Here is an 18,791-nt window from a genome sequence, read left to right as displayed (position 1 = left end):
GGGAGGGCAGAGCAGCAGCCACTCCCAGGAACAGTAGTGAAATCGCCCCGACACTTTAACTGTCAATCAGGATTAATGGGGTATAAAAGCTCCCCAGCGCCGCGGCCCTGAGCGGCAGAGACAGCAATAGGCAGAAATGAGTAAGAGCCAGAGCTGAACTAGTGCACGGCGTAATTCCTGCTCTGTGATCAGACACTCCAAGTGAAAAAACCGGGAGAGGGGGCAGAGAGAGGCGGTGATCAGCTCAACCTTTGCAGCCGGCTCAGGACAGAACGTCTATAGATATTTATAGATATTAAAACAAAAACAACAACCTCACCCTGAATAGAGCCTTTCTTAAAAAGAAGGTCCTGGCAATTCTGTCTTATTTAAGCAATTTCCTGAGTCTAAGAATAGAAATGAGCTGCCTGGAAGGCACTGCAGGCTGAAATTTGGAGACATAGGCTGCTTTATTTTATTTTTCCAAATATAAAAACCTTTCCTTTGGATCCTGGATTTTTATGTGGGTCTTTGCAGCGGAGGGATGTATGGCTACTTTTAATTTTACTCTTTTTTTTCTCTCTCTTTTAATTAAAAAAAAGCTCTCCTGTTAAAAAGCAAGGAAACCGTTTTACCTGCATGTGACAATCCCAGAGGACACCGATCAAGAAACAGGGGAGTGACTTGGTCTTCTGCACTACTTTACTCCTACATTCTTTTTTTTGTAGGGGGAGAGAAGGATTTTTCCAGTCCAAGAACGTCTTGCCCCCAAGTTTTGGAAGGGGGTTGAAGACTTGTCACCCATCTGGGGGTGCATGAAGGGTATTGCTTTTCGTCCTCTGTCAGCTTGGTTTTGTGGAGGTTTGGAAGAGAACTTTGCCTGGGAGAAGAGGATGATCTGGAAGTGGCTGGGCGCCCTGCTGCTGTTCCCGGTGCAGATGGTGTATCTGATGGTGAAAGCTGCCGTGTGCCTGGTGCTGCCACCCAAACTGCGAGACCTGTCCCAGGAGAACGTGCTGGTCACCGGCGGGGGCCGAGGCATCGGCCGGCACCTGGCCCGGGAATTCGCCAGGAGAGGAGCCAGGAAGGTGAGCAGGGAGGGGAGGGGAGCGCCCACCTGCTGCTCTGCCAGGGAGCCCTGTTCCCTCACCTCTAGGTGGGATTGGTGGGATCACTTGGGAAAGGTGAGAGAGGCTCTCATTTTGCAGAACTGAGTTGTTACATCAATTACATTTCAGAAGTTGCCCACTCCTCCATCCCTGCATCCTGCCTTTCCCTGTCTCATCCGTGAAAATGCGATGGTGAGAAAGGTCCCCCTCGTGAATCCCCCTCTGCTGACAAAGGAGAGGTTTTTGCCTCAGCCAGGTTTCCTGTGGCAAGGGAAGGAGAGCTGAGCAATTCTCATGCATGGAGCCAGTGCTCACTTCCATTGCTGTTTCCTGGGCTTCTTCCTGGCACTGCTGGTCATGGGGGTCATGTACAGAGAGCCCTCATCTATCAGGATCATATCCAGGTGTATCACCCCAGAGGAGAGGGGCAGGTGGCTCTGGGATGGTGGGGAAAAGCGTTCCCTTTCACCCTGATGGGCTTCCATTTGTGAAAGTAATTTCTTGTGCTTCCTGAAGTCCCTTGTATTTCACTTTTGGGCAGCCCAGAGCTGTTCAAATGGAAGATGAATGAGAACCTAGCAAGAACAGCACAGCTTGAGTGGGAGCTGTAGGATTATTTGCACGTTTCCTTTAGGAGAGCAGCTGAGAGTGGTCTGTCTGCACAGGAGCCCAGAAGTGCCAGCGTAGCTGGTGGGTCCATTCTCTTGCTCAGGAATTGGTGGTTTACCTTGAAACTTTGTGGTTTGTAAGTACAGGTATGTCCCTATGTGTGAATCAGTCAGGGGATACAGGAACACATCCCTGAAATGAGTCTTGGGATGGAAAGTTTCATCTCCCCCTTTATTGGTAATTGAGGGGAGGACTGGTGAAATTAGACAGCTGCACAAATACTTCTCTGTGTGAGAGGATGAATGAGAGTAAATAGAGAAGAAAGAAGAGGAAAAATACAGAATGAGAGGCTATTTAAAGAAAAAAATTTGGATTTAGTTCAGGATAGTGTTTTGTCACTTCCTTACACATGCATTACAGTTTTCTCTGTGTGGTACAGAGCTATTCTGGCATGTAACTCGGAGGTGTAAAATATGTCAGCATTGAACTTTGATGTTTGTCTGTGTTTGTGTTTAAACATCATGTTGAGATTTACACATTCTGGGAGTCAGAGCAAACAAGTTGACTGACCTTTGGACCCAAGCAATTTGCTGAAAGTGTATTTATATTATCTCTTGGAATACCACGCTTCATTATTTATTTATTTAGGGCGGCTGGTTGCTATGCTGAGCTCTGGCATTAAAGTGCCACCATTTCTACAGTACATTTAAGAGCTGTTTTGCTGCAGTTGAGCTGGGAGCTGAACAATGGCCCTGAGGAGCCAGGGGACAGGGGCCAAAAGGAGACAGGGCTGTTTGAGAGAGAGCTGAGGATGGAATTACTGTAAACAGACACAGACTGTAGTCTATCTGTGTGTCCTATCTACAAAATCTCTATGTATTGTACAAGGAAAGAATAAATGAGAATAATTATTGGGAACCTTTGTACTTGTCTCATTTGATGTTCTGAAACACTCTGTGTTGCTAGTTATTGGTTAGAACTTTGGGGTGTTTTGCCTTTTGGGATGTTTTCATGTGTGTCATCAAGGTGTTTAAGTCTTTGCATTGACTCAATTTGAATTAGATTTTCTTTTCAGTTACATCATGGTATCCAGTCAGTCAAATATGGAACTCAGCAAGTTCTGATTCCCCTGGTAGTGGCATTGCCTGTCAGCCTGTGGTGAGAACACCAAAGTTGGCATATTCTCCTTAGCAGTTTTAATGCCAATTTTACCTACATGTGGTAGTTTGCTTTCCCTTTGCTCTGAGATTTCATTTCTTTCCTGCTTCTGTGCTCAACCCTACATTTGTGGATTTTATGCAGTCTCCATGTACCGTGCACAACCTTCTGCTTGGCACTCCTCTTCAATTTTACACTTTGCCTTTGACAATCAAAAAGAAATGAAAAAGGCTTGCAATGTCTAGCAAGTCATCTTTTGATAAGGCTTGTGAAAATTGACTGGTTTTCTCTTTTTACACTCTTAACAGTTTTACAATAATATGCTAAGCTTGAATTATTGATCATAATAAATAATTTAGAACAGATTCTGATTATCAGATGGTGTAGTCACCATATTCCAGGTTTAGAAAAAGACTGCCAGCAAAGGCGTGGAATTCTGGGGCCAAGCCCAGCGTGCCATGGAGGCGGTTGGCAGCAGTGCCGCGGGCTCACGTTCTGGTGGAGGGTGTGCAGCGTGTCCTGACCAAGTGCTCCCAGCGCCTGCGTACACAGACATAGTGGCGGGGTTTTGGAGGTAGGCGGCGATATATAACCATATTTTTGAGATTACAATCTTCAGAAAGATAAGTTAGTTGGGACTGTGAGCATATGAAACTTCTCTGGTAATTAAGCTGGATGGGATTTCATCTTACACTCAGTTTCAGAGGCTGGTTTTGTTGCTCACAAGTGAGATGTATTGGAGCCATTTTCACGCAAGGTGGCAAATGTTGTATCTCACAAGATTATCAATTGTCACATCTGCAACTCCTCTACTGTCAAATTTGATCTTGCATTTAAAGCTATGAAGATGACAAGAAATAAATCCCAAAAGGGTTTATGCGAATGGAAATACAATGTCTTCTGCTTGATTGATGAGCATGGAGACTAAAATTCTCAATCTAATGGAATGGAAGTCTCTTGGGCATGATCTTGTAAATCCATACTGATTCTCATTCTTTACCCCCATTGCTCTGCCACTGTTCCTCAAATGTGACTTGGATAGATAAATGTCTAGGAGACATTTCCTTCTCAGGTGATGTTTCTTTTCTCACAGTTGTTCATTGGCCTCTCCAAAGAAATGGCCAATAAGGGCACAAAGCAGTGCCACTTCTACTTGCAGTTTCAGAAGTGTATGTTCTGTTTTTTTCAATTAAGACGGTCAGCAATTTTTAGGCCATGAGAGACTTTAATAATCAGATCATCCCTGTTCAGGTGTACACTGACAAGTCAAAGGATCCATACTCCATTTGTAATTTCAAGTAGTTGTCAAGAACTACTTGGTCCTGGGAGGCACTGTGTATTGAAATGCTTCCTGGAGCACTTCTGGAAAAAGCCAAGAGCATGTAAATGAGCTGTATGCAGAGATGAAGTGGTTACAGATGATCCAGGACATGTTAGTATTATTATGAGGGATGAACAGCACTGACTTTTCTCCGGAAGTGCTCAAGTGTTGTAATCCAACTTGCCAGAGATGTGTCCAGATTCATAAGTGCTGGCTGAGAAGCTACTTTGCTGTGGCTGAATTGCTGGAGAAATTAACTTTCTGCTTTCAGTTCCTTCTTGGTTGCTTGCAAAATTCAAAATCCTCACTGTTGCTTGCTTTAACTCTTGAGAATTTGACTGTACCTTAAAAGTATTTGGTCAATGGAGCATCACCTCTGCCTCAGTCTCACACACTGGTAGCTCTCTCAAGGCTCATAGCTGGTGATACTCTAGTGAGCCAGAATGGCAGGGAATGTCTGTGTTAATGAAATGGGAGAAGGAGAGACTTTTATGAGTTTATGATTTAATGCCTATGAAATAAAAATCCACTTCCAAAGCCTAATGGTGTTTTGCAAAGACTGTACTGTATAATCCAGTTAATATTGGGAAGACTGGCCCCTTTGAACAGTATTTCTTGTGTTGGAGAACAACCCTCTGCAGATGTGAACAGTCAGGGGGTGTAGGGACTGAATGGGTTCATTCACTGCTCAGTAGAGTGGGAAACTGCTCCTGGTTTCCTCAAAGCCATTTGCTTTTCCTACAGAAGTTTCATTATAGTGCCTTTGCCAGGGAATTGTCAGCTGTGGTTTTGATGGTCTCTAGTGAAAAACTTTTGATTCCTACGTCTTTTGTATGTCTTGCTCTTTGTTAGGTTTTCATCTAGAAAACCTTGATCTCTAAAAATTTTCCTTGTCATTTTAATTTACTTTGTTCACAGATTATCTAATTTGAGGTGTGATTGAACAGGAAGGGGATGCTTGATTCGTAGGCATTCTGCATTTTTAAATGTCAACAAAACCTAATAAAAGTAACTGAAAAAGATGTTAATGATAGGACAGAAACAGATTCCCCCACTCTAATATGTAATGTAGTATTCTTGTTTATCTGACAGTGACTTTGGAAGAGTTTCTTGGGCCTTTCCAAAAAAGCCTAACAACCCTGAAATCTCAGCTGTTCTTTCCATCAGTATTTTCACAACATTTTCCAAAGTCAGACCTCAGTGTCTGCATTTTGGAAGATTTCTTGTCATTTGGTTGTGCTGTCCTCTTTCAGTTCAGTGGCAATTGGGGAGCACCAAGGATGAGAGCTGTGCAAGTCCACACTGCTGTTGGAACCTGGAGCTTCCCTCAGTGTTCCACTTTCTCCAACAGAATTGAAAACCTCAGAGGAACTACAAGTGCTTGAAAGCCTTGTATAATTGGAGGGGTTTAGCTCTGTGAGATTTGAGGCTATTTTGTGTTTAGGCTGAGAGTATTGGAGAGAGGTTACGTAAAAAAATGCTACCAGGTCTTAGAATTTAGACTTGTATTCCCAGTAATGGAAAATTTGGCAAGTTTTGAAATGAGTTTATCAATGGCACACTCCTCCCACACAAACTGCATCTGTAGGCCTACGAATATTTCACTTTGGTCTTTATGAATCATGTTGACATATTATTTCACAGAATATTCTGAGTTAGAAGGGACCCCACAAGGATCATTGAGTCCAACTCTTAAGTGAAGGGCCCCTATATCATTGTCCTGATTTGTATGAATTAGTATATGTCTTCTAAAAGCTTTATAACACATACCAATACTATATGATCAAGGATTAACTGCACTGTGACTAGACTGGATATTACAATACCGATCTCCTGAAGTGAGGGCAAAAGACAGCCACTGCTACTGTCCTGCACCTTTTTTTGAGGTGCAGGACAAAAGCTATAAGCGTCTCCCATGGATTTAGTAAGAGTTCTTATTCCAAAATGACTTAAAGTATTGGTCACTCTCAAACATTCATCTCTGGTTGCACTTTCAGGGCCTCTAGAAGACTCTTAACTAAACTGCACTGGAGAGTATCTCTTGCCTGGCATCAAATTCCTGGCAGACAGGAATGGAAATGTGCCCCGGACTTCATCCAGAAGGGCTGTAGTGTTCCAAACCTGGAAGCCTTTCTTTTGTAATGTACAAAGGTGTATAATTCCTGACCATGTGCTGGGGGAGTGGGGAAGGGATGGGAAGGCATGAGATCTCTGCAGGAATCCCAGCAAGCCCTTCTGCGTCTGTCAGCTTTAAAATCCATTGTGCTGGGCCAGTTGTCAAGGAGACACTTTTGTTCTGCAAGTAATAACTGATTTCTGACACATTCATTCCTTCTCAGCTCAGAACATGACTAGACCTGATCTGGCCACCCCAGAGAAGATTAGTCCTGATAGAAGGAAAAGAACTGGTTTAAAATTACATGCCTTCAGAGCTGAGAGGACCTGATTTTCCTCAGAATCTGATTAATCACCATGTACTTGTTTTTAACAGGCATCATGACCTATCGTAATGAAGTCAGAAAGCCTTTAAAATTAATTTTGTAAAAGAAATGGATGCAGTTCTGATGTACATTACGCAGTGCAATATGCCAGTGTGGTGCACTGTGTTAAGGTGGCCTGGTGGATAATAATTTTTAAAAGACTCAGTGTAAAATTTTTACATATATATATATTTAGATTTCAATGCTAATACAGTTGTTGCCAGGTGAGCATCTGTGCCCATTCTGAATGCTTTTCTTGCCCTGTGGTGGTACCACAGTGACATACAGCCCACGTGTCTAATGGCTTTCTCTGCAGTCATTTTGAAATGCAAAAAAGTAAGTAACCATTTGGAAAAAGCAATCTGACATTATGTGAAAAAGATAATGTAATCTAAAAGGAAAGTGCACATATTCTATGCTGTAGATATTGTAGTGCAATGAGAATATTTACCTGTAGTGCAAATATCAGGCTGTAGGTGATTAATCTCCTGTTGTGTGTGGTTAGAAAAAAACCACCATAGGAATGCAGCAGCTTCAGGGATATGTTAAATGATGGTTACTTTAATCTTTCTTAAATTTAAGCACTTAATCTTACAGTGAACTATTAGAGCATGTCACAACTTACCAGCAACCAGAAGTACGTGAGAAGAACTGAGGAGTGAATGTTTTTCCATGTCATGCAAAATAATACATTAATTTGAAACTTTTGGTAAACTATAAGAGCACAGATCTGATTGGGTGGCTTTACGGTCTCCAGAAAGGCTTTATTTCTCCAAAGATTATATCCTGATGGCAGCTTTATTTAATGGCTTCCTGTTGGCAGCTCCCTACTTTGTTGATTGGATTTAAGGATGGGCAGAAGAGACCTTGTTTCGAGTCCCAGGCTGCGATGGCATGAAGCCTGTGCTGGGTGCTGGTGCCAAGGCCAGCAGTTGGAATAACATGCTGAATAAGTGTCTCTGCCTGGCAGGCACTGCCAGAATTTATCAGCTCTCAGATCTTTGGTGTCTGTGAAGCACCTTGGGCTGGAGCTGTTTTAACTTATGATTTGGAGCATACCTGTTTTTTGTTGCTGGGTATGTTGTAAGGAGAATAAATAATGTTAACAAGAAGTGGAACTTCGTGTTACAGGCTTGTCATCTCCCATCGGGATATGGTGATGTCATGAGAAAATAGTGTCCCAATGAGACCATGCTGTGTTGGCACACCAGGATCCAGCACTTTTTAACATGCTGAAGGTCTGGCATCAGGGCAGTTAAATGAGGCTTCTCACTAAATACAAGGACTGTGCCAATGCTGTAAAAAGTCTTAAAGTTTTAAGGATGAGGTTATATATTAATGCCATTGCAGTGCCTCAAAAACTGACTTCACACTGTTTAGCATAAAGATGCTAAATGTGCTCTATAAGAACAACAGCAAAAGATAATGCTGGCCTCAGGGTTGGCAGGGATAAAATAAATAAATGTGACAGTAGAAATAAAAACCAAAAGGCCACAATGAGTACCAACACAGAACTCTCTGCTAATTAAAGCCAGAGTCTGGAGCACCACTCGTTGAGCCACTTTAAAGTTTTGGGGGAGGCATCACAGCAATGGAAGTTTTAAGGTGGGGTTTGAAAAGCAGCAGTAAAGGGTTTTGAAGAATGTTTAGAGAGGTGCAGGACGTGTGGTAGAAAACAGGTTGTTCTAAAAATTAATGCTGGGAGGTAAAGGCTGCAGTAGGAGACCTGATGCTAAATGAAAAGTGATGGGAACATGGGTAAAGTGAAAGTGAATACCTTGAAAGTGAAAACAGAGGCTCAGATCTGGCAAGCTGGAGGATGAGGCAGTGAAATTCAAAATGAGCTGACCTGGTCAAAGCAGTAGATGAGGTGTTTGATCTTGAGCAGGGACTTGGACCAGAGGACATGCAGAGGTCCAGAGCCTCAACCATACCCTGATTCCGTAATTCTCAGTCTTATTTGTACCACAGAAAGGAAAAAGGCAGATTTTCTGAACTTCAGGGCTGATAGGAAGGTTTTGGTCTATAACGTTTCATGTTACTTATCTGAAGTGATTCATCCCTATTTTATTTGCATTGTTTCATCACCTACAGTGACTTGTAAAAGTACTGCTGTGTATTTATGTTGCATTTATGTCATGGCTCTGGCACAGGCTAGGAAAAAGTCTCAGATTTGTAGAACTATTTCCATCTGAAGCACTGTAGGTAGTATTTACTGCATTATAAAAGAATCAAACATGCTGTTGAGCTAATGTCTAATTTAATTAGCCAGGCACAGCAATTTGCTTTAAGAGTGACCATAATCCGTGCATACAGTCCTAATCATTTGACTAAAAACATTTTAAAGGAATCAAAGATTTTATTATTTTTGAGCCTGCTGTGGAAACCTGCTTTATTAGGGCAATACTATGCAGTGGATAGTAAAATTATGAAGGAGGAACTTAGAAAACTCTGAATAGACTCTGAATTCCATTTCTCAAAAGATCAGCAACATTCAAAGCTGGTACATCAAGAACTATCTTGTTTTACATCAAACTGCCAAAGCCAAGACCAGGAACTCAGCCTGACAGTAACCTGAGAGGGATGAAAATATTAAGGCAAAAAAAAAAAAAAAAAAAAAAAAAAAAAAAAAAAAAAAAAAAAGAGGACAAATAGATGATAATGATGAAGTTCACCGAAGTAGCCAGTTGATTGATTCTACAGGAATGATGGGCAGAAGGAAAAAAGGCAATAGTTCTCTTGATTTCCTTCCAATAAAATTGGACAAGGGTCTAGAAATTCTGTATCTTTCCTTCTGGGCAGTTTGAAAATGTCAGTTAATGATTATTGAGTATTTGAGTACTGAGGATGAGTTAGAGTATTTGTTTTAAAATCCACTAACAAATGCTAGTTAGTGTTTAGTGTTCACTTTCACTTTGATCCCTGGCCCAAATTGAAAGCACAAATCTAACATGATTGCTGCTTCAAGGTTTTCTGCAGGAAAGGGAGACTGAAAAGAAAAACTCTTCAAGACAGAGAAAAACAGCCTCAGAGCTGACCACCGAGAGCGAACAAGCTCTGGCATTTTTAAACCTGTGCTTATCAGGAATATAAAGCAGAAATTATTAGAGATCTTTTTAGCTGGGCCCAGACTCTGTTCTTCAAAGCATCCTGTCAACATCCTGAAGAGTCGAACAAGTCAGACCCAGGCACTGCCAGATCCATTGGCTGATAACACTGACGCCAGGAGAAAAGGGTCAAATACATGTTGTTTGACCTTTATCCCAGTGGGGATTAAATTGATTCTAATTAATAGACTTGGGAATAGATGGGTACCTTGGCAGAGTTTGTAATTAATTTAAATTGTTCATCCCATTATCTTAGCCATAAACTATGCATAATTACAATGGAATTTTGTGGACAGCCACCCTTTTCTTGCCGCCTTCTTAATTACAATTTATTGACTGCAGTGCTGCAGAGCTTATTTGTTTTGGTTAACATAGGGATTTCTGTTGTCTTACACTGCCTGAGCAAATGTGTCAGTGCTCCATTTATAGCAATAAAATCATGTTTGAAAGCACAAATGCAGCTCTGCTGAATCAATTGTGCTTTAGGTGTGTGCCTGTGAGGTAAACCTGGCTCTCAGTGTGTGATCAGTGACAGTTGTACCTCTGAGTACATTTAACCAACATAAAATTATACATATTTTGAAGTGGTATAAAAATGATGCCTGGAAAGATTCTGGCTGTGATTATCCTGTAGTATGACATAGTTTTAGCCACAGATTGCAAAGAGTCTGTATAAAGGTGGGTGGCAGTTGGTGTGACCTGGATAACAGTGTATTTTTTCCCTTATCTCAGTGAAAGACCCTTTTAAAGTGGGTGCAAATGGAGTTCAAACTTGACTTTTCATTCAGTCTTCATCCCTTCTCTTGGGCAGCACAAGTGTATCCATGGGTGCTGTTTGCCTTTTTGGTAGGTCCTCTTTTCCAGTAAGTCCTGGACTAGAATCTCGGTGTCGAAACTTCGAGCGCTGGCCTGTATCAGAGAGTCAAACTTCAGGCACTGAAGTGTTTCTTCAGTGTTTCTCGGAAGCTTCACTGAGGAGCAAATGTCTCCTTTATGGCTAGGCCTACATTAAGAAGTCAGGAGTCACCACTCAACCATGATCTTTTGTGTGCTTATAATTGGGGTTTGTTCTATTTGCTCTTTGAATCACTAGGTACGCCCAAGATTTTCTTAGTGTCTGAGGAGCTGACAAACTTGCACTACTTTACCTGAAAGCCGAAATTCTTAGGTAATCATTTTACTGGACCTCAAGAAAAAACTCAAATATGTCAGGCCTAAATTATGGGAGTGAAGAGTGTTGCTCTAAAGACACTGAGCAGTTCCTCTTTCCATGACCTTCAACAGAATGGATCAGCAATAACAGTGGGAAGACAGATACTTTCTACATGAACATTAAATTAGTGTTTGTCTTCTACCTGTCATTTCAGTCTCCTTGCTGGCAGTAAACACAGACAGCTTGTCTCTGATCAGCACTTCCCTGGGCAAAGCTTGGTGGAGAGGGAACAGAAAATCCTGACATCCCCTTTCACCAGCTTGGTTTGACATTGACTACAACGTCAAATTCCCTGTACCCAGCTCCTAAAAAACCTTCCCAGTGAGGACAGACTCAGCTTACTGCCTTAAGGAGACAGGTCATGCTTCCAAGTGGGATATTAAAGACATCCAGCTGGTACAAGTGCTTCTTTCCCAAATGGTAATAGCTCAGGGCTGGCTCTGGCCACAGTGAGCTGTCAGGAATTATGTCAGAACATTTCCAAGGCCCTTGGGAAACACAGAAGTCCTGCCTCGCTGAACCGAGCTGTTTGATTTTGGGGTTGGGATGTGCTGCTTGTGCAATGCTGTAGCTTTCTGCTGCTTGTTATTGGATTGTAATCCAGGCCCCTTAGAGACTGCTGTCCGTGCTGTGTTTATATTTGATGTGCTTATGGAAGTAGGTTTGTCTCTTCAAAAGCAAACTCTTTAGCCGTCAAAAGGGGTTCCAGGGTTTATTTCCCTGGATGATGATGTGCAACTGTGGCAGATTGTTCTGTGACACCTTTTCTGCTGAAAGGAGGGGGATGTGTGTGTATGTGTGCACACATGTGTGGGAAAGGGATCTGGCACCTTGCGTGTACTTCAGAGCCCAGAGTTCAGCAGTGGGTCAGCCAGCTCCTCCTGACATCACTGCACTTGTTTACAGCTCTCACTGAGCTTTCCTGATGCCTTTGACCACTAACACGGTTTCATCTTAGTCCAGCATTTGTGCAAAATCATAAATTTAGAAGAGCATCTTACATCTATAAAGGGATTTTAGTTTCTCTTCCTCACTGACTTGAAAGGGACAATAAGAGATAGAAAATTCTTAACCACTGAAAATAAATTACATTTAAAAAATAAATTATATCAAATTATAGACTACACAATTTCAAGTTGTTGTTGAAATTGTAATGGGACTAAATAATCAGAATGCTGGTTATAGACTGAAAAAGGATCCATTTCAGAGGGAGTTGATATATTCAGGATGAAGTCAGAATGGCTTCTTTAGCACTGGAATCAGTAAAATCAGTTAAAACAATCTGCAAACTTTTGGTTTGCATTTGAGTCTCAGATTTTAGGCCAAGTGGTGTTACTTGTTTCAGGATCCATGTTTCTGAGTGCAATTCCAACACTGGCAATCCATCCCAGATCTCCCACTGCTGCACATGGGGATTGCTGTCCTTCAGGCCATTACTTCAGTTGGGTTTGTCACTTATATTTAAGTGGAAGCGAAGATTGTCCTACAGTGAATGTGAGTCAACCAAAAATAAGCCTGTTTTTTAGGGCTAAATTTCACACACTTTCTTGGAGCAGTCTCCAGATCCCCAATGCTCTGAAGCTGCTGGTAGGGAGGGAACTCTTCAGGCAAAGAGCTGTGCTTGTGACTGCCTTTGAACACACCGAGAATTACTGTCACTCAATATTCTATTTCTGCCCCTCGGCTAAATCTCAGTTACTGACCAGGTACATTATATCGTTTATTTTATTGGAAAGTCAGGTTTGTCTCATGGTCTGTGATAAGTTAATTGATTATATGTTCACATTGAAGAGAATTAACTTCATTTTGCATTGCAGTGGCCTGAAAAGCATGCAATCACATCCAAAGGACGGTAACTTCCAGGCAGCTATAAGTTAGGAATATGCTAAAGCTGGATTTGTGACTGCCTTACCAGCCCCTCTTGTTCTAATAACTGCCATTGTGGCAGAATCTGCTTAGAATTGCTTTGATCATTTCTGGATAAAAGTAATGAACATATATATAACTTTTGTTTCTACATTTAGATATCATTTTATTTAACCAGAGCTGTGCTGGTTTTCACATTTTTTGTAAGCAAGGTAGCTTCTTTATCTTAAAAGTGTATTGAAAAAAATTGTGTAATCAGTGAAAGACCCTTTTTAAAGCCATGCTGTACCCCTGGGGGTGTGTGTGCTCTGGGAGCTTACAGTCCTCTGATTCCCATCCTCCTTCTTTGACTTAATAGACTGAGAGAGTTAAATATGTCCTGAAAACTGCCATTTGTACAACACATGAATAGATTTTAGAGATTCTGCCCTGTTGCATAGCAACAGCCACCATTAAAAAATAACATTTTGAAAAGCACATGAAAAGATAGGCAACCAGTTAAGCATTTCAATATTGAAGCTTTCTTCTTAAGCAGTGCCCTTTATTTCTTTGACTAAAATTCTTATAAGAAAGGCACCTTTTGACAGCTTTTATATGGTTTGAAAATGGTAGCAGCTCTCTTTTGCTGGAGGCAAAGAAAGGCTTGTAGGGGAGCTTGTCTGGAGCAGTTGCTGGCGTTCAATTTATACACAAATTTAAGGCAGGCTATTTTAACTCCAGTACTTCTCCAGTAGCCTCACGGGAGAAGTTATTTTTTCAGTCAAGAGCTGAATCCTATTATGTACATGGATGATCTGGAGCATATTTTAGCCCTTTCTGGAGGGCAGTTTATAATGACAGCATTGGGAACATTATTCACCCTTAGGTTTCCATGGCTGTTTTTGTTGCACTCCTTCTCCAAGCTTAACAAATTTAAACCCTTCCCTAGTTTTTCTTTTCAGTGATGTTTTGAGTATAGCATCTAATTGATAAATTTGTATTTTTTATTTTTACAGAGCTTGTAGAGGATTTTTTTTATATTCCCCAAAATAAGTGAAGTGCTGGTGAATTGCTCATCGTGATTTAGCTTAGAGCAAAACTGAAGGTGTTCTGAATTAAAGCTGACAATTCTTTAAATTGGTAATGCAGCATGATTGATGCTTCTATAAGCTGGGCAGGGTCTAGCCTAGGAGTCAGTGCTGTCCCTGGGGGGATGCAGTGCCCAGCCCTCTCCACTAGAACTTAAAACCACCCAGCATTTCAACATTTCAAGGTTAGGCTGCTCTGCTGCAGAATTTGTCTCAGAAATAGAAAGGCAAACTCTAAAGAAGAATCCACTTCAACCAACTAGCACCCAGTTTGTAGCTCTTTAATTCTTCTTTTCCATACATTTATATTGTCAGATTTTTCCATTTTGTTAGTTTAGAAGTGCAGACTTTTCAGTTAATTGTTGGTTGAAGAGGCAACTTGTGGGCAGTTTTGCCTAGTGAGGTGAAATAATGCTGTATTGGAGCCACTTTTTAATTCCCCATGTCCCTTTCTTCTAACATTACCCTGTACTCTAAACTTTCGGACTTCTTTAGCTTTCCAAAAACAAACAGTTACTGTTCGGTGTAGACATAACTTTGTGTTGTAGTAAATGTTTAACTCTGTTACAATGAACTTTTAGCCTGCCACATGGTAAGAATTCTTTACCTGTAGAGTTATATCCAATAAGTAAAAATAATAATGCAGCATTTTGGAAGGAAAATGTGCACACAGCAAACCTTCAGTGATGCTGAAATGTCCTGTATGACCATGGCAGTAATTTCTTTTTCCCCTTTGAAATGTTATTTACTGACTTTCTATCCCTTCATCCTGTCTGCTGTGCATGCAGGACAGAAGGGCTTTCTGCACCTGCATATTTACCCTCCCCACAATTTCCTGAGATCTCTGTGGACATTTTTATAGGAATCTGGATTATAGGGATGCCATGCCAAGCAAACGGAGGCGGCAGCAGCACACTAGTTATTTTTGCAGGGTGGAGTATTATATTTCTATTGGTGGATGTCTCCAAACCCTTACCTCAAATACAGAACTTTTCTAACATTACCCCTCTCCCCACCCCCAGATACGCCACTTCTTCCTGCTCTCCAGCCAGAGAATTTTACTGCGGGATATCTCTTTGTGTGCTTTGGATCCCTGGAGCAGCGGCCGGTTCTCACACATGGTGTGGCAAGACATTCACCATTAAATGTCTGTCCTTTCTTCCCCCACAGATGCTTCCAGGGACCTTTGCAGGGTGACAGTTTGTGGCCACTTGGTGCTTTTTGTTGGAACGTGCACTCGGTTTGACCCTGTCCCAGCGTTAATGGGATTGTAAAGGCTGACTCCTGCCTGACCTCTCCTTGCAAACAACCCTCACCCTTCCCCTTCCTCCTCTGCTCCGAGCAGAGCTGGGAAGAGTCGCTCCCAAGGCAGTCTGGAGTAGCAGTTCGTGCTGCAGACGAAAGCAATTGGAAAAAACATTGGAAAAAAAAAGTCAGCAAGGGGCCACCTGTCCTTAAATAGTCCTGACTGGGAGAACAGTGGGCATTTGTTCCCTTCTTTAGGGGGAGCTGGTCTTAAATGCCTGTGTGCAGACAGAAAATCACACATTTTCTTTCCAAGGAAGGTCTCTGTTGAATAGCAGGCAGGTGTTGACATACTCCTCTGTGATTTTTTTAGGTGCTGTTTGGTTTCTTTCAGAGGAAAAAAAGGGTGACTGGGGTACAACTGGAATTGACTGTTGTTTAGGTGAATAATGTTAATCCCATTGAGTGCTAAGTCAACATATAAAGTAATAAAAATTCTGCCTCTAGACGAAAAGGATTGGAATTCACTCTTTTAGTCTCCTTCTGAAGTCTCTTTAGCCCTAACTTTTAATCTCATTACTGTGTGTTACTCCTGGCCTTAACTCAAACCAGTTTATAATAAAGTCTGTGGCTTGTGTTTACCAGGGTGGCAGGATTAAATTTAAATTCAATTCTTACAGACTTTACAACTTCTAGATAGTAATCTAGAAAGGCTTGTGTGTAAAATAGAAAAACAGGCTTACTCTCTTGATTCTCCATGTTAACGTGCAACCTTTCTCATACCTGTCCCTTGCAGCTTTGATACTCACTGTGGGAGCTGAGAAAAATTTGCCACTGGCCTGCTTTGTTTGCTTACCTTTATAAAAGTGTCACTAAGGGGCTGGGTTAAGTATTTTGACCTACTTCAGGCATCACAAGGTTTTTTTTTCCTTTCTAAAGCAAAGATTGGCTTTTCACACTGCAGGGCTACACCTTTCCCTCTTCCAGTAATCTGCCTTTAGCTGCCTCTCCCATGGAGAACTCCTGAAAGAACTTGTCTGCCTTTGCCTGGGGCCAAGAGAGGGGAAGGGGTGGAGGAGAAAACCGTTTTGCCATTGACAGGCAAAAGACATGGAGCTTTTGAGGCTGTGGGATTTAGCCTCCCTTTCTCACGATATGCAAAACTCTGCCAGGATTATGGGTCACACTGGAATGCATTTTTTCGGAGGACAGGCTGTGAGTTAGTACTACCAGACTTTGTAAATATAGGGGGATAAGACTGGCATACTTCAGTGGATTATCTACACTTTGTACTTCCTAAAAGTATGCAGGAACCCTGAGTGTTGGGCGCAGAAAGGCTTTCTGTGTTTGAACAAAGGTCTGTGCAATTACAGATACCAGCTCACACAGAGCAACTTTTGTTCCACTGGACTAGGAAGGAGGTTCAAAGGGGGAATGAAATGTGTTGACCTACCAACTACTTCCTATCTCTGCTGATCTGGGGCTGGGAGTTGTGGTTGATTTGTGGAGGCAGCAATAATGAGATCAGGCAGGAAGGGCGTTCGTGTCTCTGCAACACTTTAATCTTTCAGTGTCTTCAGATTATATCAGAGAATTGCTTTATGAATCGTAAAATGGAGAAACTTTCGGCATGGAAGTTATATCTGCTAATCACAGCTCACCTTGTGTTGTAAAGGACCAAGGGTGAACAGTTCTTTACTCAAATACAACCCAGATAACCCAAGGGGAGTGCCTAGAAATAGCAGATGTTCAGTCTCAGAAGTTTGTGGTGGGACACCTTTCCAGTACTGCTCCAGCTCACTGGAGGCAGAAATTCTAGCACAGCAGGTTTGCTGAAGATACAGTGCCAAAATAATTGATGATGTAAAAGGGCAGTGTTCCTTTGCTGCTGTTCTTGAATTGTGCTAGCAATAAAATCGGACCAAACAAGTTAACTAGCCTTGTAAATGATGTACAGTTAGCTCTAACCTTGTGTCCTGCACCAGTAATATCCTTCAGTCTCTGGAAGCATTGATCACGTGTTTATATTGTGGTTCATAGCAGTTTCAATCTAGACCAGTTTATATAAATTAGTGGCTTTATCTGATTTTGCGGTGGCCAGAAGCATAACTCTTCTTGTGTTATGGTGAAAGTCAGGCTTTGGCCCTGCAGGATTGGGGCTTCTGGCACGAAGCCAGTGCAGGTCTCTGTTAGGCAGCCTTACCTTAGTCCAACAGCAGCAAAACTCTTCCCTCTGACTCCCCTCCGACCTCGGGGCAGGCCTCATTAGCAGATTAAATCCAGAGTTAAATGAGTCCTCTGGGAGCAGAGGATGCAGTGCCTGCCCCTCTAGCTGAAAGGATTTTCCTAAGGTCAGATAAGGACCTTATCTGTGACTCCAGATCAACAGATAAAGTTTGTTTTGCAAAAATCCATGAATAATCCTGGGAAAATCTGCGCCAAGTGTGATGTCACACCCCTTGCCTACTTTGAAGTTCATCAGGGGGAGGAGGGCACGTAGAGTTCCTCCCTCCGTCATCATAAATCTCTTCTTCCTTGTGTCCAGTGGCAGGATCCTGCCCTGCTGCCTCCAGTAGCCTGGAGTGTCAGGGATAGCTTTCCCATTCCACCTGCCTCCCTGGCCACTGCCAGCCCGGGGTCACGCCGAGGTAAGTGTGGGCAGGAGGCCTTGGAGCGGGATTATCCACCTCCCCAGGCTCCTGCCCTCGCCAATTTTCTGGTCAGTAACTCTGTGAAAGGAGAGCATGTCTGGTGCAGCAGGGACAGGCAGGCAGGGGAGGATCGTGAGAGATGAAGGGGAGGAAGAAATAAGGGCTGGATTCTTTCCAAGAGAAAAAACTGTCTGTCCAAGAATTTATCCAAAATGCAAATTAAATATTCCTCTGTCCACCACTAAGTTACGGTGAATGGGTGGCTGTGCAGCATCCTGATGGGCTGGGAAATCAGGAACACGGTGTCTGTCTTTATTCCTTTGCATTTTTCTCTGTCCAGACAGGAACTTCTGTGTCTGTTGGAGTCATTCTCAGCCTCCAGTTGGGACACACTTACTGCCAATTTAGACTTAGAAAAGAAAGAGGAGACACACCAGACTCTGAGCCCCATGTCTACATTTGGAAAATTGTCCTTCCTAATAAAATGGACCATTTCCTAAACCACAGGTCTGGACTACTCATGAATGCAGAGCCCTCGATTCCCAGCTGGGGCACAATGAAGTGAAATGATGCCTTTCTTGATGTTGACTGAGCAAAGAATAATATTCTTGTATCCCAAGGGTTGCATCCCAAGGGAAGCAAAGAGCCAAGTGTTTGGGTAACTGGAGCTCATGTGGCAGCAGCAAACTGCCCCAGGCCCACAGTGGCTCATTAGGTCAACAGGGAGCAGAAGGGTTTGTTCAGGAGCATTGAGAACATGGATGATCATCCCTTAATTACACATTTTGCAGAAGAGGGTGAATGCAGGAGAGCAGAGAACTGAGGAGTTTGTAGAAAATCTCAGGAGGCAATAGGAGATTAAGGACGCAGAAAACATCAGAAAACTGCTGTATTGCCTATGCAGTAAGACTGAACCAAGCCCTCCATAAAGATGTTCAGGAGCAACAGATGCCTCAACTGTGAGACAAATGCAGCAACTGAGTCTT

The 18,791-nt window shown here is 42.4% G+C and overlaps 1 protein-coding gene across 4 annotated transcripts in view; it reads left to right on the top strand.

Annotated features, from left to right (window-relative positions):
- Positions 1-103: 103 nt before the first annotated feature.
- Positions 104-18,791, top strand: part of DHRS3 (dehydrogenase/reductase 3) — a 30,217-nt gene continuing 11,529 nt past the window's right edge. Inside the window, exons 1-2 of one of the 4 annotated variants that reach the window (XM_017735037.1) lie at positions 104-347; positions 708-1,067. In XM_017735037.1, coding sequence (XP_017590526.1) covers positions 795-1,067 — 273 coding nt within the window. In that variant the 5' untranslated portion in view covers positions 104-347; positions 708-794. Of the gene's footprint in view, positions 1,068-1,735; positions 3,430-17,704; positions 17,803-18,791 lie in introns of those variants that run through there. The other 3 variants (XM_008634260.2, XM_017735038.1, XM_017735039.1) reach the window with 3 other exon arrangements.

The sequence above is a fragment of the Corvus brachyrhynchos genome, unplaced genomic scaffold, assembly GCF_000691975.1.
Source record: "Corvus brachyrhynchos isolate BGI_N302 unplaced genomic scaffold, ASM69197v1 scaffold395, whole genome shotgun sequence".
Classification (NCBI taxonomy): domain Eukaryota; kingdom Metazoa; phylum Chordata; class Aves; order Passeriformes; family Corvidae; genus Corvus; species Corvus brachyrhynchos.
This window is presented reverse-complemented; position numbering and strand designations above follow the sequence as displayed.